General features: G+C 45.9%; 1 protein-coding gene across 14 annotated transcripts in view; it reads right to left on the minus strand.

Moving 5' to 3' along the window:
• TENM4 (teneurin transmembrane protein 4) overlaps positions 1-24535 on the minus strand; it is a 636641-nt gene that overhangs the window by 58050 nt on the left and 554056 nt on the right. For all 14 annotated transcript variants that reach the window (XM_083435951.1, XM_083435958.1, XM_083435956.1 and 11 more), the window contains 2 exons: positions 11531-11650; positions 7431-7692 (listed from right to left, as the gene is read on the minus strand). In XM_083435951.1, the coding sequence (XP_083292077.1) occupies positions 7431-7692; positions 11531-11650 (382 nt within the window). The remainder of the gene's footprint in view (positions 1-7430; positions 7693-11530; positions 11651-24535) is intronic.

Raw genomic sequence — 24535 nt, forward strand, 5'->3', positions numbered from 1 at the left:
ACATCCGGAGGGCACCAAGTTGGCTATCTCTGGTGCACATTTTCAATGCAGCCTCTCAGATTATGTGTGTAAGTTTGGGAGAGGATACATTGCAAAAAGTTAGGCAATCACTGGTGACTCAGGAATAATTGATGCTTCACACAGCATGACCCACTGATAGAAAATGCCTTTTCTAACATAGTGCCGGCTGTGTGACACATATGCGTAACTGAGAAAGAAATAAAACAATGTCTCTCCCGACCCTTTTGAGCTTTTTTTTTGTTTTTTAAAATAATTTTTATTAAATTTTCCATTTTAACAATTCAATCCAATCACATTAAATATTCCAAATTATAAAAATACATATCATAGGAGCTATTGTTTTTTCATGCATTCAGATTCATGTAAACTTGAGCAATTCATTGATTAGCCGACTTAAATCTCATGTATTTTATCAACGGAGATTTCTTTGATTAGGCAAATCCTACCAGTTGTTTTTTTTTTTTAATGTTAATTTTTCATCTGTCCCCCAAGCCACTTTAAATTGTGAAAATAAATAAATAAAAAGGGTTGCTTTGAGCAACTAGCAAGGACCCAAAATATTTCCCCGAAGTGATAATTTATAAGCCCGGAGCTTTTTGCTTCTCTCGGCGAACTGATAGACCTGGAAAGTTAATAGTGCCGTTTCCTTGATCTCATACATATTTACTTTCCCCGAATGCAGCCTTTTCAATTTACATAGCTTGCTGGGTATGAGCTCGAAGAAACAACAGAACTGGGAAAAGCCGGGGACTTGTCTTTTTTATTTTTTAAACTTATTTTACAAGCTTATCTGCCAGGCATGCTGGAATCCAAAGCAGGCAGTTACAAGCCGAGGAAGGGGAGGTGGCCCTTTAATGCAATCTGACTTTGCATGGAGAGAAAGCGTTGTGGTCAGCCAATTGGTGCCAAAGAAGGACAGAAGGACAGAACTTTCTTTATGTATGCCACAACAGCAGCAAGAATACTTATCGCAAAGTATTGGAAGACACAAGATCTACCCACCCGGGAAGAATGGCAGATGAAGCTGATGGACTACATGGAATTGGCGGAAATGACTGGCAGAATCCGAGACCAGGGAGAAGAGTCGATGGAAGAAGATTGGAAAAATTTCAAAGTATATTTACAGAAATACTGCAAAATTAATGAATGTTAGAAGAATGCTGGAATGAAGTTATATGGTTTTAGCAGAAATGTTATAAAGAACTAAGTGAAAACTGATTGTTAATGGGCCAAAGTGGAAAATTTAAAGTTAGATTGTGTTAAGATAAATTATAGAACAAAAAATTGAGAAAGATGGAAAGGATTTGCTGAAATAGCTAAATTGAACTAGAATACAAACAAGGGAGGTGTGAGGAGGTCGATGAAACAAGTAAATGAAAGGTAAAGATATGGAAATGTTGGATGTGTTTTTAAATGTTTTTGTTTTTCTTGTTGTTTTGATGTTTTTTTCTTTTTATTTTTGATGTATTGTTTGTTAAATTTTTATTGTTTTTTTCCTTTTTTTCTGTAACTATTAAACTTCTAATAAATATATATATATATTTTTAAAAAAGAAAGCATTGTTTGCAACATCTTGCCCTGATGCTTTGTTATTAAATTATTACTTCGCTCTGCTGTGGCCCATCTTCCTTGCCCGACTGCTGTGTCTCGTACCGAAGGTCAGTTGTGGGAGAAAGCAAAGAGCAGCGAAAGGCTTTGGTGCAAAACGATGGAAGGAATTCCAAAATGGCAGCACTTTGGAAGACACATGGTCATTCCTCCTCTGGTCGCTGCTGTGGATACACAATCCTGACTGCCTGTCTTCAGGTGCCGTGGCAGACTTTGGGCTTTAACATTTCTGTGGCGCCCTGGGCAGTGACAAAATTCGGTGCCCCCTTTGCCTCTGGCCTTCCATTGTTCACCATTGCTTCAACATCCCCCTCTCGGCTCCATGCTCAGTGCAGGTGAACCCCCTAAATCCACCTCTGCCAGGCACTGACATGGGTGGCGCAGTGGTCTAAAGCACTCAGCCTCTTGGGCTTGCCGATCAGAAGGTTGGCAGTTTGAATCCCGATGACGGAGTGAGCTCCTGTTGCTCGGTCCCTGCTCCTGCCAAGCTAGCAGCTCGAAAGCACACCAGTGCAAGTAGATAAATAGGTACCTCTCCGGAGGGAAGGTAAACGCCGTGTGCTCTGCTTTCCGTCACAGTGTTTCATTGCGCCAGAAGTGGTTTAGTCATGCTGGCCACATGACCCAGAAAGCTGTCTGTGGACAAACGCCGGATCCCTCGGCCTGAAAAGCGAGATGAGCGCCACAACCTCATAGCTGCCTTTGACTGGACTTAACTGTCCAGGGGTCCTTTACCTTTTACCTGTCTACCACATGGCAGGGTTGAGGTTGCCAGCCTTCATGCTATGTCTGCAGATATCTTTGTAATAATAAATAATAATAATAATAATAATAATAATAATAATAATAATAATATAATTAAATTATTTGTACCCCGCCCATCTGGCTGGGTTTCCCCAGCCACTCTGGGCGGCTTCCAACAAAGATGAAAAATACACTAAAATGTCACATATTAAAAACTTCCCTGAACAGGGCTGCCTTCAGATGTTTTCTAAATGTCAGGTAGTTGTTTATCTCTTTGACATCTGATGGGAGGGCGTTCCACGGGGGGGGGGGGGGCACTACCGAGAAGGCCCTCTGCCTGGTTCCCTGTAGCTTTGCTTCTCGCAGTGAGGGAACCGCCAGAAGGCCCTCGGCGCTGGACCTCAGTGTCTGGGCAGAACGATGGGGGTGGAGACGCTCCTTCAGGTCTACTGGGCCGAGGCCGTTTAGGGCTTTAAAGGTCAGCGCCAACACTTTGAATTGTGCTCGGAAATGTACAGAGTTGGTCTGCCAACGGGTCTGGTGCCTGAAGCCAGCTCCTTGGGGATCCTGCCATTTTCTATTTTGTGGACACGACCAAGTCAGGCGCTGTGGCACGAGTGCGAACATGCTGGTAACATGGGCTTGGGAGAGCCCATATATGCTTGAGACTCTGTTCTGCCACGTGATGCCCAAAATCTCCCTGACACAGCACATTTAAAAGGTGTTGAGGTGCCGCTCCTAACGTTTTTAAGTTGCCCATCATTCACTTCCATAAAGCAGCATTCTCTTCTTCTTCATTTATTATTTATTTATGCGTCGCAGAAATATACATTTCACTGCTTTTACAACCATTTTAACATTTCAAAACTTCAAAACTTCCCCCTCTTTCTGCGGTTCCATAACTTTTATTTTTAATACCGTCTGCATATCCAAATTACCTTAACTTACTCATTTATTTATCTTCTTTAAATATATACTCTTACGTAGCTGCAGGTTATTACAATAATCCAGCCAGTGTTTTTAATCTGTTTGCAATTTATCTGTAAATATTCAATAAACCATTTCCATTCTTTTATAGAAAGTTTGTTATCTTCATTTCTTATTCTTCCGGTATGTTTCGCCATTTCTGCGTATTCCATAAGTTTTTGTATCCATTCTTCCTTACTGGGACTACTACTTCTTTTCATTTTGGGGCAAACAAAAACCATTTTCATTCTTTTATAAAAAGTTTGTTATCTTCATTTCTCATTCTTCCGGTAAGTTTTGTCATTTCTGTGTATTCCATCAGTTTTTGTATGCATTCTTCCTTTCACCGGGACTACTTCTTCTTTCCATTTTTGGGCAAGTAACTTTCTTTGCCGCTGTCGTCGCACACGTGAATAAATTCCTATACAATCTAGGTAGTTCTATCCCTACAATTCCCAAGGGATAAAGGTAAAGGGACCCCTGGCCATTAGGTCCAGTCGTGACCGACTCTGGGGTTGCGGCACTCATCTCACTTTATTGGCCGAGGGAGCCGGCGTACAGCTTCCGGGTCATGTGGCCAGCATGACAAAGCCGCTTCTGGCGAATCAGAGCAGCACATGGAAATGCTGTTTACCTTCCCGCCGGAGCGGTACCTATTTATCTACTTGCACTTTGACGTGCTTTCGAACTGTTAGATTGGCAGGAGCAGGGACTGAGCAACGGGAGCTCACCCTGCCATGGGGATTCGAACCGCCGACCTTCTGATCGGCAAGTCCTAGGCTCTGTGGTTTAACCCACAGTGCTACCCGCATCCCTTCCCAAGGGATAGGCTTCTTATAAAGCAGCATTTTCAACCCATAAGCCAGGTCGGTTTCACACTGGGATCTCCCTCTGTTTCTGAAAAATCTTACCCCATTGCTCCTTTCACCCAGTGGCTGCTGAGCACGAACAGGAGGTAGAAAAGGCAATGCAAGATGCCAGATAATCTGGATTCCTTTTGCCTGCTTTATTCCCCGTCTTTGCACGCTGCAAAGCCTTGAGTGATAATTTCCCAGTCCCTTTCCTTCCCTCCCATCGAATTGTAAATAACATAGCTCTGGGAGTGAGGGTTTTTCCCCCCTCCTTCTCCCCAGCAGAGACAATTGCAGATTGTCTCCGCTGGTGACTGTTGTTAACCGGCGTTTCACTGCCAGTCGATCAGATACGGGCAGAAACAAATAATGGCGACGTGAGCGGCAAGCTTTAAATAACAAAAATATGCAAATGCCTATGCAAATTAGTCTGAGACCCAGAGGGGAAGTAAGCATTTGTGCAGTGAGAAGTGTGTGTGTGTGTATTTGTATAAGGAGGGGAAAGGCCATGAGTACTTTGCAAGAGTAACACAGGAAGCTGGTTTTTTTATGAGTCAAAACCGCGGGTGCATCTATCCCAGTTCTGTCTACTCTCTGGCAGCAGCTCACCATTTTTCTTTCTTTCTTTTTTAAAGATATTTATTAAAGTTTTCAATATATTACAAAAATTAGAAAGAATAAAGAAAAAGAAAAAGAAAATACAAAATAAAAACAGTTAAAAACAAATCAGTCTTTCCATATCTTATCTTTCATTTACTTGTTTCCCTGACCTCCTCACACCTCCCTTTCTTGCATTCCAGTTCAATTGGTTAATTCAGCAAATCCTTTCACTCTTTAATTTTATCCTATCCTTTATCTTAATATATTATAACTTTAAATTATCGCCTGTTAACAATCCCTTTTTTTCATATTCCTTAACACTGCTGCTAAAAAATCCCACTTAACTTCAATCCAGCATCATTCATTAATTTTACAGTATTTCTGTAAGTAGTCTTTAAATTTCTTCCAATCTTCTTCCACTGACTCTTCACCCTGGTCTCGGATTCTGCCGGTCATTTCCGCCAATTCCATATAGTCCATCAGTCCATCAGTTTCATCTGCCATTCTTCCAGAGTGGGTAGCTCTGGAAGAATGGCAGATGAAACTGATGGACTATATGGAACCCGGAAGTCCTCAGCTCCCCATTTTTCAGGCAGGAATCTTTCAAAACCTTATGCAAGGATATCAGGGATTGGAAATAGGACCTTCTGAATGCAAAGCATGGACACAACTCTCCCAAATGCTAAAACCCTGCCCCTTTTTAGATGCCAAACATTAAAAAAGTTGAAACAAACATATTCCTTCCAGTAGCACCTTAGAGACCAGCTAAGTTTGTTATTGGTATGAGCTTTTGTGTGCATGCACACTTCTTCAGATTAAAAAAGTTGTATGCAATAGGGGGGAAGGGAATGCTATGTGAGTGGCTGTTGAACCGTCTCTTTGAAGGCATTGGTCTAGTAAAGATTCTCCCCAGTTGGTTTTCTGTCGTTTAAGGAAAGGGCATTGTCCCCCTTTATCTTTTTTCCCTCTCGGGAGAAAATGGCAGCTGAGGAGGAGGATTTTGAATAGACAAATTGGGGGCAAGGTAAGTGTTACCCTTGCCTGCCCCCCCCCTCCAAACACATTGGTTCTCAAGTCTACCATCCATGGCTGCTTTGCATTTAGCAGTGCCTGCCCAGCAAATAAACTACAGCGGTACCTTGGTTCTCAAACGCCTTGGTACTCAAACACTGCAAACCCAGAAGTAAGTATTCCGGTTTGCGAACTTTTTTCAGAAGCCAAACGTGCTCCGTTTTGAGGGTTATGCTTCCGTTTTGAATATTACGTTGAAGTCTGTCTGTTTTTACTATTTTGCGTTTTTGCGGCTCTTTTTGTTTTGTTTTTGTGACTGTGTGGAACCCAGTTCAGCTACTGGTTTGATTGATTGTGTGACTGCAGTACATTGTTTATTGCTTCCATTTTATGGATCAATGGTCTCTCGTTAGATAGTAAAACTCGTGTTAAATTGCTGTTTTAGGTGGTATCTGAAGAAGTGTGCATGCACACGAAAGCTTATACCCAGAACAAACTTAGTTGGTCTCTAAGGCGCTACTGGACTATTTTTAAATTTTTTATTTCGACTGCGTCAGACCAACATGGCTACCTATCTGAATATAGAATGCTGTTTTAGGTGTTGTTTCTAAAAGTCTAGAACGGATTAATCCATTTTGCATTACTTTCTATGGGAAAGCGCGCCTTGGTTTGGGAATGCTTTTGGTTTTGGAACCGACTTCTGGAACAGATTAAGTTTGAGAACCAAGGTACCACTGTACATGCAACAGGTAGTTTGGCCTTTTCACAAGCAAAGGCATTTATAATTTTTCATATATATATATATATATATATATATATATATATATATATATATTCCTTATTACGGTCCAGAGACCCAACAAATCATTACAAAGCAATGCACAATTCAGACAGCCTACCTCCAGGTTAAACAAGCATTTTGTTCAGACTTAAAGATAGGGATCAGTGGTTCTTGCAACCACCGATAAAAACTTCACCACTGCTAATGTTCTAGCGTTTGTCCGGTCTTCCAATAGGAACCTGACATAGTGAGCCTCTGATTTTCCCGGGAAAGGTACCAGGTAATATCAGAGCCAGTGTGGTGTAGTGGTTAAGAGCGGTAGTCTCGTAATCTGGGGAACCAGGTTCGCATCTCCGCTCCTCCACGTGCAGCTGCTGGGTGACCTTGGGCCAGTCACACTTCTTTGAAGTCTCTCAGCCCCACTCACCTCACAGAGTGTTTGTTGTGGGGAGGAAGGGAAAGGAGAATGTTAGCCGCTTTGAGACTCCTTAAAGGGAGTGAAAGGCGGGATATCAAATCCAAACTCTTCTTCTTCTTCTTCAGTTCTGACAGAACGATTTATAATTAGAAAAGGCTTTGGCTGGCCTGTAAGCTGACTTGTAGATGTGCTGAAATTCGTTTTAACTGGGTGTTTTTTTTATTGACTTAATTTTTGAAAATCTGGCATTATCGCTGCTTTAATCGCAACACGATATTTTGTTAATGCTGGTTCTAATGTATGTATGCATCCGTTTGGCTTGCTTGCTTTCCCCATGTTGAGCTGGGCTCTGAGATCACAACCTCCCTGCTCAGTACAGACAAGAAGGACCTGCGATCAGAAATGTCCTTCCTCCCCCTTGTGGTCCTACCTGTATCTCCGGAACGATGGGACCTCTCTCCGAGCAGGAGCTGGCAAACGCCGTCAGAGGGGAAGGCGAGACCACAGGGTTGGGCCGGGCGAAGTTGCTCAGGTCGCAGCTGGGGATGTCGTTCTCTTCGTGCCTCATGACGATGGTCTCCATGACGAAGAAGCGGTCCCACGGCAGCCAGAGGGTGTGCTCCTGGGTGATGAAAGGCGCCCGCTCAAAGTGCAAGATGATGGAGATTCCGCCGTTGGTCACCAGGTCAAAGCTGTCAATGCAAACACAAGAACCAGGTGTTGGAAATCTCTGCAGCTCAACCCTTCACTGAGCTTCTCAGTTCCCGGGTCACACTGGAAAGTGACCACCGGACGGAACCTGAGAACCAGTCTAATTTAAGCGGTATACACAAGGAACATTTTGTTATAGAATCAATGGAAACTACCGTACTTTTCAGTGTATAAGACTAGGGTTTTTTCCTCTAAAAATTATGCTTAAAAGTGGGGGTCGTCTTATACGTGGATAGTGCATAATGAGTACAGGTGACCTTGGTGAAGATTTGACGTTTTCATCCCCCCAAAAGTTTTTGATTTGAGTTTCTACTGAAATGAGGCTGCATTTTAATCTTGTTTTTAAGTTGTATTTCAATAAATTGTTTTTATACCTGGTGTTAGCCGCCCTGAGCCCCGTCTTGACTGGGGAGGATGGGGTATAAATAAAAATTATTATTATTATTATTTGCTGCTGCTGCTGTCAGCGGGCCCTGGAGAATAAACCTGGGATCATCCCAAATGTGTGATTTAGAGAGGACAGTTTTGGTTTTTTTGCCATGAAATGAAATTAAAACACTTCTATACACACACACACACACACACACACACACACACGAAGTGAGATGTTTATTCTGCAATTCAAATAGAGACATCAAAAACTCTGGCCGCTTGCTTTTAAAAGCCTCCATTTGTTGCTTGCCAGCAAAATGAAGAGCATTTAAGTCTTGATGAGGGCATTTTTAACAGCTAGTTAGCATTTGGCAAAGCCTAGAAAGCAGCCTGGGGCTGAGTATGAAATGAGGGAGGGGGGGCGGCTACAAAAAGGACTGGGGTTGTTTTCCTTTTAAATACTAAAAATAAAAAGGAGTTCAACAAGCGGCTGGAAAAAGAAGGGTCGTTTATAAATGAAAACATCTCTTCTTTGCCTCACTGGCGAGGGGAGTTGCTAGGAACAGTGAACTCTAATGAGCTTTAGAACTGTGCTTCCTTTTGGCACAACCGTGAAACTGGGGAGAAAAAGGGAAGGAATCGATCTCAAGCAGGCGAGGAAAACACAGAGGCGACATTGTTGTTGCTGGAGATGCAGCTACTCATCAGCTCCTGCCTTCGCTTTGAAGTTACCTTGATGAGGCCAAGAAGCGATGAAGGAAAGAAGAGAAAGAGAGATAAGACCCAAGCTGGCGGAATCAAAACGAAAACCGCCAACAAAACTCTCCTCCTATCAAGAAGCATCAAAGCGTTCTCTCTGACAAGGGCCGCCGATGATGCCCTGGCCTTTACGAAAGCTCTTTCAGAAGCGTGTGGTCTGCAGTCCTACCTAGTCAGTGGCTCAAAGCGAGAATTTTGTTGTTGAAAAAAGAAGAGCGAGTTTTACAGCTTGGCCCTGCGAACTTTTCCACTGAGGTGGAAATGCACGCAGCCTTAGCAGGGCTCTCCCCAGTGCCCTAGGAATGCCCCACTCCTCCATCTCCTGGCACAGCTAGGACTTAGCCACAGCACCGGAAAACAGCCGCAACTCCACCGAGGTTTCCAATGTTTTAATGCAACATGCACCTGAGGTGCTTAGAGGATGCTGTGGACTGTGCAGTAAGGCGGCTAAAACCAGTGTCAGTGGAGAGGAATGGCACGCTGGTGTCAGGAATTCGGCCTACACTTGAGTAGGACCCTGGCAGAGACACATGCCCGACCTGCATGTTCTCTCCCTCCTGGTCTTTCTTTCGGGAGCTTCAAAAACTTTCTCCAGCCCAAACATCACAGCGACCGATGCCAACCGAAACCGGCACACTTAGGGATCCGCAGAGTCTTCGCAGCATTGCGTAACAGACCTCAGCAACTCGGCATTTTGGCTAATCTACTTTATTTACATAGAAACACAAACGGAGCACTGCAACATGGCTCCCTCTCGCTCTAGCATCAGACAGCAAAGAGAAAAAGAACAAAGGACAATAGTCCCACTTCACGGAACACAGTAACACAAACATCTTGTCTCCGTCACTTCCCACTCTGTGGAGTCAAAACATATACCGTCATGTGAAAGATAACAATCCCATGACTGCAGTCACGGAGCAGGAATTCTAACAGCCGGAAGCTGCCTCATATTGACACAGACTGCTGGTTCCTGTAGCTCGGCATCATCTACAAGGACTGCAACCATCTCTCTGGGGGTTCAGAGAGGAGTTTACCTGGGGAATAAGCCAGGGACCTTCTGCAAGCAAAGCAGATGCAGTACCACTGAATCATGACCCTTATTCATCGAGGCAGCTGCACAAACCACAAAAGATCGCCATTATTATAACTCAAATGCCTTCCATTGAATTTTATGGAATTTGGCTGGTTTGGTCATTTACTGCCTACACCAAGGCCTTCCATGTATTGTTGGATTCCATTTCTCACCAGCTCCAGCTTCCTTGGAGGTTTCTAAGCAGATGTTGGATGACTGTCTTTAGTTTAGATTCCTGCATTGCAGGGGGTTGGATTAGGAGAAACTCTGGGGTTCTTTCCAACTCTATGATTCTATGCACGGTGACCAATCCCTACTTTTTCTGTTGTAAGGTAAAGGTAAAGGGACCCCTGACCGTTAGGTCCAGTCACAGATGACTCTGGGGTTGCGGCGCTCATCTCACTTTATTGGTCGAGGGAGCCAACATACAGCTTCCGGGTCATGTGGCCAGCATGACAAAGCCGCTTCTGGCGAACCAGAGCAGCTCACAGAAACACCGTTTACCTTCCCACTGGAGTGGTACCTATTGATCTACTTGCACTTTGACGTGCTTTCGAACTGCTAGGTTGGCAGGAGCAGGGAACAAGCAATGGGAGCTCACCCCGTCGCGGGGATTCGAAACGCCGACCTTCTGATCAGCAAGTCCTAGGATCTGTGGTTTAGACCACAGTGCCAACTGCGTAGTTTAAGCCAATTCTTTCCCTTCTGTGCTGTGCCTTCTTTCATTCAGAATAGCCTGGTGGGCTCACAGGCAATACCTTGTGCTGGGAAGTTCATTTATCTGGCTACCACTAAGTAATGAATCAGGTGGGAAGGATTGTCTATTTCCCCCACCCCTCACCTAATAATAATAATAATAATAAATATTGTTATTTATACGCCACCTATCTGGCTGGATTTCCCCAGCCACTCTGGGCAGCTCGCAACAGAATAATAATAATAATAATAATAATAATAATAATAATAATAATATGATAAAACATCAGACATTAAAAACTTCAGAAGTCTTCTAAAAGTCTGATAGTTGTTTACTTCCTTCACATCTGATGGGAGGGTGTTCCACAGGGCGGGCGCCACCACCGAGAAGGCCCTCTGCCTGGTTCCCTGTAACTTCACTTCTTGCAGTGAGGGAACCGCCAGAAGGCCCTCAGAGTTGGACCTCAGTGTCTGGGCAGAACGATGGGCATGGAAAAGCTCCTTCAGGTATACTGGGCCGAGGCCGTTGAGGGCTTTAAAGGTCAGCACCAACACTTTAATTGTGCCCGGAAACGTACTGTGATCCAATGCAGGTCTTTCAGGACCGGTGTTATATGGTCTTGCAGCTGCTCCCAGTCACCAGTCTAGCTGCCGCATTCTGGATTAGTTGTAGTTTCCAGGTCACCTTCAAAGGTAGTATCGGGAGTAGCAGCTTTCCTTAGAAGTTGGAAGGTTCTAACTTCTCCACCTAATTCGCAGCCTACTTATTTATTAGTGCCAGTCCAGACCCAGCAAGGAATGAAAGGAATCTGCAAGCACCCTATGAAACAGACAAGCTGATGTTCACACTCAAGCTTCTGCACTGAAGCCAGCCTTGCATTTCACACAACGAAAAGACAGAAAGGGGCCCACATACGTACCTGCCATCCTGCCTGCTGATAGTGTAGCCGAAAAGAGGGTTGTTGACAAAGCTGATATTCACGCCGACGAGCGGGGTCCCGTCCGATGTCATCACCTGCCCACGAATCACACAAGGGTGGCTGCAGGGAGAAGAGAAAGTGCCACAAGCTTAATTTTTAATCCTGTCCTCTGCTTTATGTTGAAGAAAAACCATATGAAAACGATGTACCGTTGGTACCTAACTCCTACTAAATTAGCAAAAATGTATCGAAGAGCTGCAAATATTTGTTGGAAGTGTAAAGAAAAAGAAGGTACATTCTACCACATGTGGTGGGAGTGCAAGATAACAAAGGATACCAGATGGAGCTGGTAAACAGCTGCCCTGGACACAGAATTGACCTGCCCCTCCATAGACAGCTGTGAGTCCAAAATGACTCCCAGGCTGCACACCTGGTCCTGCTCGGAAACGTACTGGCAGCCAATGTAGGTCTTTCAAGACCAGTGTTATGTAGTCTCGGCAGCCGCTCCCAGTCACCAGTCTAGCTGCCACATTCTGGATTAGTTGTAGTTTCCGGGTCACCTTCAAAGGTAGCCCCACGTAGAGCGCAGTAGTCCAAGCGGGAGATAACCAGAGCATGCACCACCCTGGGGAGACAGTCTGCGGGCAGGTAGGGTCTCAGCCTGCATACCAGATGGAGCTGGTAGACAGCTGCCCTGGACACAGAATTTACCTGCGCCTCCAGGGACAGCTGTGAGTCCAAAATGACTCCCAGGCTGCACACCTGGTCCTTCAGGGGCGCAGTTACCCCATTCAGGACCAGGTAGTCCAGCCTGCCCCCTGTCCCCCAAGAACAGTACTTCTGTCTTGTCAGGATTCAACCTTAATCCCTGGAAGGGGCAGCAGAAGAAGGGAAGAGTGCTTGCTTGCTTCCTTCTGTCCTTCTCAGATTGGCTTGTTGAGCCAAGGGCTTCTTGATGTGAGAAGGGATGATCTCCGAGAAATGTGACAACCATGCTTCTTCAGTCTCAACTGGGCATTACTCTATTTTTTCCCCAATTGCTCCCTAGTCTCCACATTTAGAACTGCTTTGATTTCCCCGTTGCAGATCTGTTAGCAGCTGATTAAAGCTTGATCTCTGCTACTGGTTATTCCTAGAATATCTAATCCCGCTCAGACCAGTTCTCCTCCTCCTCCGAAGAAAAACCTCTCTCTGATCTTGTTCTCTCCCGGTCTGAATTGCAGCCTAGAGGATGGCAGCCTTGCCATTGCCTTTTCATCTCATCTGCCTCTTTTATCTCAGGCCCCATCTGTGAATGATACAGTTAAAGGGGCGACAGAGCACTTTAAACCGTTGTCGCTTCCCCCAGAGAATTCTGGGAACTGTAGTTTGTTAGAGAGCTCTCTGCTCTCCTCTAGTAAGAGGGATCGATTGTTAAAACACTCTGGGAATTGCGGATCTGGGAGGGGAATAGGGCTCTCAACAACTCTCAGCATCCTTATTGACCAACAGTTCCCAGAATTATTTGGGGAGAAGCCATGGCTGTTTATAAAGTGGTCTGATATCCCTTGTGTTGTTGCAGAAGGGGCCTCAGACTCAACCACACATTTATCCTCCTTCTACCGCAAGCCAGCTATTTTTTATCATCTGCATGTCTTAAGTTTGTTTGCTTTTCAAGTAACTAATACAGTAGAAGATTGATTTACATGACTGGATGTGAGTTTAGCTGGAGGGATACACACACAGCCTAATAATAATATGTGTTGAAGTCAGAATAAAACCATAACTTGAGGCACTTTCTGAGACACATTGGCTTATGGAGCTGGCGTGAGAAATAAGGGAAGAGGCTGCTGAGTTTGGGGTATTTCCACACAAAGAATGAAGGCTCTGAGGTTTTTGAACCTCTGGGAAGACTATTCCCAGCTGAGGCTTGGCTGGTGGCAGAACCTTGAGGTGATAGCAGTCCCAAGGTGGAGGAACACATTATAAACTCCGTGCATCAACACAGAATCACAGATTTGTAGAGCTAGAAGGGACCCCGTGGGTCGTCTAGTCCAGGGGTCAGCAAACTTTTTCAGCAGGGGGACGGTCCACTGTCCCTCAGACCTTATGGGGGGCCGGACTATATTTTGGAAAAAAAATGAGCGAATTCCTATGCCCCCAAAATAACTAAGAGATGCATTTTAAATAAAAGCACACATTCTACTCACGTAAAAACACCAGGCAGGCCCCACAAATAACCCAGAGATTCATTTTAAATTAAAGGACACATTCTACTCATGTAAAAACACACTGATTCCTGGACTGTCCGTGGGCCGAATTGAGAAGGTCACTGGGCTGGATCCGGCACCCGGGCCTTAGTTTGCCTACCCATGGTCTAGTCCAGGTGTCAGCAATCTTTTTCAGCAGGGGGCCGGTTCACTGTCCTCCGACCTTGTGGGGGGCCGGACTATATTGGGGGAGGGATGAACGAATTCCTATGCCCCACAAATAACCCAGAGATGCATTTTAAATAAAAGGACACATTCTACTCATGGAAAAACACGCTGATTCCCAGACCGCCAGTGGGCTGGTTGCACTTGCCTGAAGCGAGCCCAAGGAAGGGTGGGTGGGTGCAAAATGAAGAAGAGGTTTAAGTCCTACACTTCGCCTGATAAGATTTCTTTTCTTCTCCCCCCCTTTTTTTCTATTTCCCCCAAGTGATAAAAGTTACCCCGTTTGGGAAAAGCAATTAACGCCGTGCCTTGTCAGCACCTGCCCTCTACTGGGTCACCATGTCCTTTCTGGAGGCGAGACCGCCTCTCCCACAATGCACCGAGCCCCACAGGAACCTGGTTAATGCTAATTTAGTCAGTCGTTTCCTTCAGAAGACCTTGGTCTAAATGCAATTACACTGCAAACAAGCTAACTGGTACTGCAAAAGACCCTCTCTCTCTGTGTGCTCTGCCCAGGGAAGTATCTTGATGTATGTACATAAAATTACCTCTCCTGTTAATAGGAGGAGATCTCTTTCAATCAGTCTTGCCTTGCCAATATGGAATGCATATTCGGTAATTTAGCAACACTTATTTCCACCCCCCCCAAAGCCGAAGCCTCAGCAACCCGATGAATTATTAACATATTTCCTCTTATGAATTTGCTTGCCTTTTAAAGTTATTTTGGAAATTGTTTTGATGCTCTCTTTTCACTGAAAACAGCTATTTAGTCAGCATTTTTAATTAGTCCATCCCAAAGGGGCCTTCTCCACTAGTTGTTTTTTTTTTGTTTAAATGACCTTATGGGGTTTCTTAATATTTTGGGAATGATAATTCATCACTGGATTTCAAGAAAGCGGGCGGCAATTTAGGCATGCTGTAATTTCGGCCTGTCATATTATTAAGTAATGCATAATTCACCGAGAGATTAAAGTTAATGTTTCTGTTTTCCCTTAGGTGAAATGGGAAAGTTCTTCTCAGAGCAAAGGCAGTGCTGGGGTTCATGGTCCATACACAGTCAAGGAAATAAAACGGCCTGCATTCTGCAACATGTCTCATGCAATCACTCCTAAACATTAATTTATGTTGTTGTCTAGGAAATAATAGAAAGACAAGAGGGGAAAAGTCCCTGAGGTGACACTCAATCCCATAAGCACTATACTTTCCCCTTTCCTGTGAAAGGGTTGCCCATGTTTAAATGCAAGACAACAAAGGTCCGTCTAGTTAAAGCTATGGTTTCCCCAGTAGTGATGTATGGAAGTGAGAGCTGGACCACAAAGAAGGCTGATTGCCAAAGAATTGATGCTTTTGAATTATGGTGCTGGAGGAGACTCTTGAGAGTCCCATGGACTGCAAGAAGATCAAACCTCTCCATTCTTAAGGAAATCAGCCCTGAGTGCTCACTGGAAGGACAGATCCTGAAGCTGAGGCTCCAATACTTTGGCCACCTCATGAGAAGAGAAGACTCCCTGGAAAAGACCCTGATGTGGGGAAAGATGGAGGGCACAAGGAGAAGGGGATGACATAGGACGAGATGGCTGGACAGTGTTCTCGAAGCTACCAGCATGAGTTTGACCAAACTGCAGGAGGCAGTGGAAGACAGGTGTGCCTGGCGTGCTCTGGTCCATGGGGTCACAAAGAGTCGGACACAACTTAACGACTAAACAACAACAACAATATGTAAAATGTAAACACCAGCAACTGGGAAACACTGGCCTGCGAGTGCTGCATGGGCTCTGAAGACACGCAAACTCAGGATGCAAGGGAGAAATGTGCTAAGAGGAAGGCACGCTTGGAAAATCCACACCGTGATCAACTCCTACCCGGGAACCTATGTCCCCACTGTGGAAGGACGTGTGGATCCAGAATTGGCCTCCACAGTCACTTAAGGACTCACTGTTTCCTAAAATTATGAATAAACATACAAATTGATCTTGCTATCCAGGAGGCTTCCATTCCCTCTTGTCTGGTTATTTTATTTATTTCAGTGGTTTTGTCTTACATTTTATATGGGGTGTGGGTGGTGCTGTCTAAACCACTGAGCCTCTTGGGCTTGCTGATCGGAAGGTCGCGGTTCGAATCCCCGCGACGGGGTGAGCTCCTGTTCCTCTGTCCCAGCTCCTGCCAACGTAGCAGTTCGAAAGCACACCAGTGCAAGTAAATAAATAGGTACCGCTCCGGCGGGAAGGTAAACAGCATTTCCATGTGCTCTGGTTCCCGTCACAGTGTTCCGTTGCACCAGAAGTGGTTTAGTCATGCTGGCCACATGACCCACATGACGCTGGCTCCCTCGGCCTGAAAGCGAGATGAGCACTGCAACCCCATAGTCATCCTTGACAGGACTTAACCGTCCAGGCGTCCTTTCCCTTTTACCATTTATATCCTGATTGTTTTCTGTCAAGAAACCCAAGGTGGTGTGTTATGTGGCTGGTCAAGACATGGACCAGACCCAAAGCTTGAGTGAAGTGCTGGACTCATAATGCCTTCAGGCCATACTGAGGTTGTCTATGCTCTGCATCCTGGTCGAAAATGTTTCTGAACGTCAGTCGCTGGAAAGCACAGGGGAAGAGGTTCCTCATTGTGGATTTGCCTCAGGCCTTTGGGTGGCCACTGTGAGGACAGGCACGTAGCTTCAGGGAACTCCAGATTCCTCTGCTGTTGCTTGAGGCTCAAGTGGACTTGGTGGCTCTGAGTCCCTTCCATCAGCTTAAGCTGGTACCCCATCTGGACAGGATAGCCTAACTTTTTGTTTTTGATCTGGTTATCAGGAGTTCAGCTTATACTCGAGTAAGACCCTGGTAGAGACACATGCCCGACTGGCATGTTCTTTCCCTCCTGGTCGATCGTTTGGGAGCTTCATAAGCTTTCTTCTGCCCGAACATCACAGCAACAGATGCCAACTGACATTGGCACACTTAGAGATCCACAGAGTTTGCACAGCTTTGCGTAACAGACCTCAGCAACTCAGCATTTTGGCTAATCGACTTTATTTACATATAAACACACACAGAGCACTGCAACATGGCTCCCTCTCTCTCTAGCATCAGAAAGCAAAGAGAAAAAGAACAAAGGACAATAGTCCCACTTCATGGAACACAGTAACACAAACATCCTGCCTCCGTCACTTGCCACTCTGTGGAATCAAAACACATACCGTCAAATGAAAGACAAAAATCCTATCACTGCAATCGTAACCTCTAGTTTGGATTACTTCAATGCATTCTCCATAGGGCTTCATCTGAAGATGGTTCGGAAACTTCAGCCGGTGTAGAATTTGGCAGCCACGTTGCTCACCAGGAGAAGACAGTTTGACTATATTACACCAATCCTGGCCTGACTTTACTGGCTGCCAAATAGTTTCTGGGCCCAATCCAAAGTGCTGGTTCCGACCTATAAAGCCTTAAACGGCTCAGGACTGCAATACCTCAAGAACTGCCTCTCTTCTTATGAACCTACCCGGACCCTGAGATCATCCTCTGTGGCCCTTCTTCGTGTGCCTCCTCCACAAGAGACCTGGAGGGTGGCAACACGAGAATGGGCCTTTTCTGCAGGGGCTCCCCATTTGTGAGTAGTGGTAAAGAGCGGTGGACTCATAATCTGGTGAACCGGGTTCGCGTCTCCGCTCCTCCACATGCGACTGCTGGGTGACCTTGGGCTAGTCACACTTCTCTGAAGTCTCTCAGCCTCACTCACCTCAGAGAGTGTTTGTTGTGGGGGAGGAAGGAAAAGGAGAATGTTAGCAGCTTTGAGACTCCTTCGGGTAGTGATAAAGCGGGATATCAAATCCAAACTCTTCTTCCTCTTCTTCCCCCAGGGAGGCTCACCTAGCACCTTCATTGCATACCTTTAGACGTCAGGCAAAAACGTTCCTCTTCAACCAAGCCTTTAGATGATTAACATTCAATGCCCTTTTAAAATGTGCTTGTGGGAAAGAGCGGGGATATTGTTTTGCTGTTTCGTTTTACTGATTTACTTGTATTTATGGGACGCGGGTGGCGCTGTGGGTTAAACCACAGAGCCTAGGACTTGCCGATCAGAAGGTTCAAATCCCCGCGATGGGGTGAGCTCCCGTTGTTCGGTCCCTGCTCCTGTCAACCTAGCAGTTTGAAAGCACGTCAAAGTGCAAGTAGATAAATAGGTACCGCTCTGGCGGGAAGGTAAACGGCTTTTCTGTGTGCTGCTCTGGTTCGCCAGAAGCGGCTTAGTCATGCTGGCCACATGACACAGAAGCTGTACGCAGGCTCCCTTGGCCAATAAAGTGAGATGAGCGCCGCAACCCCAGAGTCGGTCATGACTGGACCTAATGGTCAGGGGTCCCTTTACCTTTACCTATCATGTATTTTATACTGTGAACTGCCCTGGGATCTTATGATGAAGGACAGTAAATGAATGAATGAATGAATGAATGCATGCTGGACCAGATGAGCCACTGGCCTGATCCTGCATTAGGCTCATGGTCATACATACCCAGTTATAACAGGTTTAGGTGTGAGCTCCAGTTGCTCGATCCAACTGCTGCGCCTAATTGCCACCGTTCTTGACTGCGCCTCTGGCAGAAATTAACTCCACCGTTGGCTCACAGCTGCTTAAAAGCATTATAACTACAGGAGCAGAGGGAGAAAGGTATACGCACACAAGGCCTAAATAGTTTCCAAGAGTTTGTTTCTGTGTTTGTTTGTGCCCCCCTTCCCAAGTGTTAAATAAGAATTTAAAAGACATTACAGGAGATTGCTGGCAAGGGAAGCCGGAAATGCAAAAAGTAGCCATCCAGAAATGCTTATTACACCACCTGTGTATGTCTGCAAGGGAGTTCTTAGAAGGAGCTGCCAGCCGGGAGACAAAGCAAGCAATTAAGCTTAGCAGAAAAGCCCGGCAACAAACACAGTGCCAAGCAGCGACTGTCAGGCTGAGTTTGGGGACCGCAAGCCTCGACGCGAGACCCAGAAGCTGCCTCAGGGTTTCGTCAAGTGACATTGACAGGTGACAGGTCCCAGGCAGCCATTTGCTGAGGAAAAGGCAGAGTGCAAGATGGAGGAGAGGAAAAAGAGTGACAAAATGTGTAACCAAACTGGAATTAAAAACGACAACAGCATGGGTATTTTGCAAAAACAAACAAACCCAGGATCATTCCACTGCCATGATTTGCAATATGGATCAACCTTTAGCCTGAGACTGGCTCTGGAGAACTTGCCTCTTGGTTCAACGTTCAGGTTGCTTAGATTGGTGGGCACCAGACCAGGGGTCCTGATCCATGACGATGCCGTCACCAAGGAAAGGTGATGTCCAAGCAAGGTGGAGATAAGTAGGTCAGAGAACTGATGGAAGATAAGGTCAGAACTGTGGATGAGGAGCAAGGTATCAGTTCAGGACCATGGCCAGCGGCTTCAACAATATGATGCAGCTATTGAAAGAGCCTTAGGTCGTCGAGATGGAAGCCAATTCTAGCCTTTTTCTAGGCAGTGGGGTTTCAGACTGTGGGGATTGCTTTGGAATAAGCTCCCCAGAGCTCTCCTGATCCTCCATGGAACTTGTGGCCCAGTCACTGGAGTCCAGTTGCAGAGATGTCTCAGGGCTCAGGGTATGGGATGTGGGCTCTAGCAGTTTCCCATGAGAAGGTCTGGGCAGATGATTCATCTCTCCATCTGAAGATTCCTGGTCCAGAGCCATGACAACAGGGTCTTTTTATTGGTTGCCCCTAGTTTGTAATAATCCCTCCCAAAGGATTGGCCCTGTCTGCAGCAACCTTCAAAAAGCTGTGATGATTTTACCAGTTTTTCCTTTTGGCTTTTGCCCAAGGTCACTGGGCTTATTTTATTTTAGATCACTGGGTTTAGACTGTTGGTTATTGGATTCCAGAATTATATTTATACTGAGTTGACAAACGTTTTAAGCGATATCCAATTTGCATTCACTGCTCACTGGCTTTCTGACATTTTGTTACAATTTGTTTTTAATTACACTATATCATTGCAGTTCGTAAGTTGCCCAGAGAGAATATTTGTTCTGAAAGGAGCCCCCAAAATCCTTTGAATGAATTAACGGACAACCCGGAGAAGATTGGAAGTGTGCAAAAAAAGGGATATCTCTCTCATGCTGGCCCTGGCTTTCTTGGGAGGCTCAACCAAGAATTAAGAACTGATCAGGTGTGGGACCTTCATCAGTCTTGGGGTGCCGGCAAACACATGACCCTATGACCCTCTGGAATCAGCCTTGATGGCAGAAGTGATGGAGACAGGGAGGAGATAGGAGAGCAGCTACCACTTTCACAAATGATACAAGATCGCTCTTCCACCGGCTACAGCTGACTGTCACAAATCTCAATTCTCCCCTTCTTGTCTTAGTAATGGTGGGGCCTTTGACAACTGAAGGAAGAACGGAGATCAAGGAGATGGAAGGGTGCTATTTTTGATACTTTCCCCACCACCCAAGAGACGGCCAGTGATTAAGGAAGTTTCAACACAGGGAAGGGAAAGAAATGGACAGGTGCTGCTGCCTGGCTGTCAGTCACACCGACAGGCAAGGGAGGCATTTTTTCCCTTCTCTCTCTCTAGCTTCTACAGTGCTGCTATACTGCCTGTTTTATAACTACTAGCCAGAGTTGTTCTACAAAACCAGGAATGGTTGCAAAACAAAACAAAGTGGTGAAACTTAAATGTCCCAGCAGCAAACACAGTGAGTTTGGATTAACCTAGCTTTTCCCAGGAGCTGTGTTTTCTGTATTTATTTCATTCCACGAAATTTATACACCGCTTGATTGGTCAAAAACCTCACAAAACTCACACACCCTTCAAAGCAGCCTGCAAAACAATAAAACAACACGGGAAAATTTTGCAGCAATACTTGTTAAAGTTAAAATACTAAAACAGCCTGGGAAAGAGGAGACCAAGAGGAGAGACGATATTTGTCTTCAAATAGCTCAAGGGCTATTACGTGGAAGATGGGGCACACTTGTTTTCTTCTGCTTTGGAGGGTGGGACTCGAACTCAGGGCTTCAAGCTACAAGAAAGCAGATTCCGACTCAACATCAGGGAGAGCTTTCTGACACTGAGAGCTGTTCGACCGTGGAAAGGAAGGTTGTGGGCGTTCCTTCCTTGGGGGTTTTTAAGCAGAGGTTGGATGGCCATCTGCCATGGATGCTTTAGCTGAGATTCCTGGACTGCAGGGGGTTGGACTAGATGACCCTTGGGGTCCCTTCCAATTCTACAATTCCTTAATTCTATGGTTCTCGGTAAAAATTCGCACCAACTTCCTAAGCAGTTGGGTAGGCTTATCTAAACAAGAATGTTTAAGCAGGCGCCAAAAAGAATACAGTGAAGGCGCTTGTCAATAGGCAGGAAGTTCGAAAGTGTAGGTCCTGCCGCATGAAATGATTGAGTTCTTACAAACGGGTATTATGTGGCAGTTGTGGAAATGCCAGTTCTGCAGAAGGAAGTGGTTGAGTGGGCACATTTTGGGTAATGCGATCTCATAGGTAAGCTGGTCCCATGTAAGGGGTTATATACTGATAGCATATGAGTAGCTTGGCCCAGTAATCTTATTCTGATTTTAAAATCAGATTCTGATTTTAGGTTGCATGCTGTTCCTTGGGACCGGGAGCTCATTCCTCCTGGAATATCCCAAATGCCTTAGACTTTGCTGCCTGCACTGATTCTGCCAATTATTGACGTCCCCGCTGTTCCATCTCAAATTGGTAATTTGTAATCAAGGAGTTCTTCATGTCCTTTAGTCCGGAGTTCTTTCCCGTCCAAAGGAAACTGATCTTACTCAGGCCGCCCTAAGCTTTCCGAGGCTCAGGAAAAGGGGGGATCAAACTGGGAGGGCTCGACTTTGGGTGACGAGATGTTAAGTAAAACAAGCTGTTCTGGTTCTTCCTGAATGCTCCTAGGTTTCTGGGAAAAACGTGATCTCTAGTTGTTAAGGGATTCAATTAGGCAGAAAGTCGTGGAGGGAAAACTGGAAATTCATTGGGAAGTAATAAAATAGACAGGCAAAAGCCTTGTGTGTTCCTTGGCTTGAAAGACACCGATGTCATCCTTGCTCTGAGGCCGATGAGAGGAAGAGGCTGAAATGTTATTTAAGCTGCCAAGTTTGGTTATGGCTGGGACTCATGTGTGCTAAGAACATAATAAGAGTATACTGGATCAGGCCAGAATCCATCTACTGTCACAGTGGCCAAACAAATGTCTGTGGGAAACCAGCAAGCAGGATACGAGTGTCAGGAGTTCAGCCTAGGACCCTGGTAGAGACACATGCCTGACTGGCATGTTCCCTCCCTCCTAGTCGATCGTTCGGGAGCTTCAAAAGCTTTCTTCTGCCCCAACATCACAGCGACCAATGCCAACCGACACCGGCACACTTAGGGATCCGCAGAGTCTTCGCAGCATTGCGTAACAGACCTCAGCAACTCAGCATTTTGGCTAATCTACTTTACATAAAAACACACACGGAGCACTGCAACATGGCTCCCTCTCTCTCTAGCACCAGACAGCAAAGTGAAAAAGAACAAAGGACAATAGCCCCACTTCACGGAACACAGTAACACAAACATCCTGTCTCCATCACTTCCCACTCTGTGGAGTCAAAACAGAAACTGCCATGTGAAAGACAACAATCCCATGACTGCAATCACGGAGCAGGAATTCTAACAATGAGCACCAGAGCACCATCTCCCCCTGTGGTCTTCAGCGACTTGTATTCAGAAGCACTGCTATCTCCAATGGAAGAAAGCGAAAGGCAAGCAGGGTGCCCTGAACCAACCAGGAACAACCTGAACTGACTGGACTGTAGGAGAAGGGACAGGGAAGGGTCTATCCAGCTAGAGTCCTAGGGAAAGAGCCTGGAATGGCTATGCTGGCAAGAACGGAAGATGCAACTAATGTGGCTCAATGCCTGCATAAAATACCCCTAGGGTGTTAAAAGATACAGCTTAGAGCTCCCCTTGCAAGGGAACAGTAGTTACTCAATTGTCTGGTGCAAGTCAGGGGTGCCACCTGGGAGGGGGCTGTGCTCTTTGGCCCCCCAAATATTTATTTGACCAATGTTCAGGGGGCGGAGGAGGCAAGGCTTCCATGGTTTCCATGGCTGCTTCTCCTCTTCCTGCTGCAGCTGCTGGGGAATGAAACCTTGGCTCTTCCCAATGGGGGAACTGGTATGCGATTGTTAGAATTCCTGCTCCACGATTCCAGTCATGGAATTGTTGTTTATCACATGACGGTATATGATTTGACTCCACAGTGGGAAGTGACGGAGACAGGATGTTTGTGTTACTGTGGGACTATTGTCCTTTGTTCTTTTTCTCTTTGCTGCCTGATGCTAGAGAGAGAAGGAGCCATGTTGCAGTGCTCTGTGTGTATTTATATGTAAATAAAGTAGATTAGCCAAAATGCTGAGCTCCTGAGGTCTGTCACACAAAACTCTGCAGATCCCTAAGTGTGCCGATGTTGGTTGGCATCGGTCGCTGTTATGTTTGGGCAGAAGAAAGCTTTTGAAGCTCCCGAAGGAATGACCAGGCGGGAGGGAACATGCCAGTCGGGCATGTGTCTCTGCCAGGGTCCTACTCGAGTGTAGGCTGAACTCCTTACAGCAATGGGCAACTGGCATGCATGGAGCTAGGTGCACAAGGTGCAAAGGGCCTGCATGGCACCCAGGGTGCTCAGTGCACTGTCTGCAGGAGCTGGGGGCTCTTTCCCCGGCAGCCGCAACCAGATCTTGGGGTGCTTGGCATGCAGTGTGACATCACACACACACACACACACACACACACACACAACACCGGCCCCCCAATCTGCCTCGCAAGTTGGGACATACAGTACAGGTAAACCAATGACTGAAGATAGTTCATGTTGGGGTGAACTTATCATGGAATTACACTCTGGCTTTCTAGCAAACGAGCAGTGCTGACAAGCCGCCTCAACGCCGCTATAGAGAGAAAAGAGTGCCGGGTAAAGAGAGAAGCAAGAGATATAAAAAGGACAGTGACGAATTACCCCGATGTGTAAAAAAGAAGGCCTCACCTTCTTCAAAATATCTGTGCCGTGCTGCATTATTCATGGGCGGCAAGAGGGTGAGGTTTGTGGCGGTGGGTGGGTTGTGAAGCAAATGACAAAACTCAGAATGAGCACCCATACTGAAACCGAGCATTTTATGACGGCAAATCGAGCCGCCGAGGCAGATTCCGAATGCAAAGGACGTCTCCGCATCATCTTGATGAACAGATAACAAGTGCTCTCGTGCCACTAGATCATTCCCTTTATTGATTTCCCGGCCACTTACTCCTGCTGTTTGCTTTGTATCCTTTAAGCCATTTTTAGCTGTCCGTCACCGTAAAGATTGGCACGGGAGATCTGCTTGCGGTATCGAGTCGCCGGCTTCCCAGGGCGACACCCAAGAGCCCTCTTCTCAATGCCTCTGGAGTGGCGAAAGGTCACTGGATTGCAGTAGAGGGCAAAACGCTTGACGCCTGCGTGTCACAAATGAATACGGGGGCAAAGAGCACTTGCAGGAAGTGCTAAGTGCAGGCTGCTTCACTGTGTCTGGCCTCCAAAGCCCAGAC

Source organism: Podarcis tiliguerta (genome assembly GCF_965153285.1).
Source record: "Podarcis tiliguerta genome assembly, chromosome: 4".
In the NCBI taxonomy this organism is placed as follows: domain Eukaryota; kingdom Metazoa; phylum Chordata; class Lepidosauria; order Squamata; family Lacertidae; genus Podarcis; species Podarcis tiliguerta.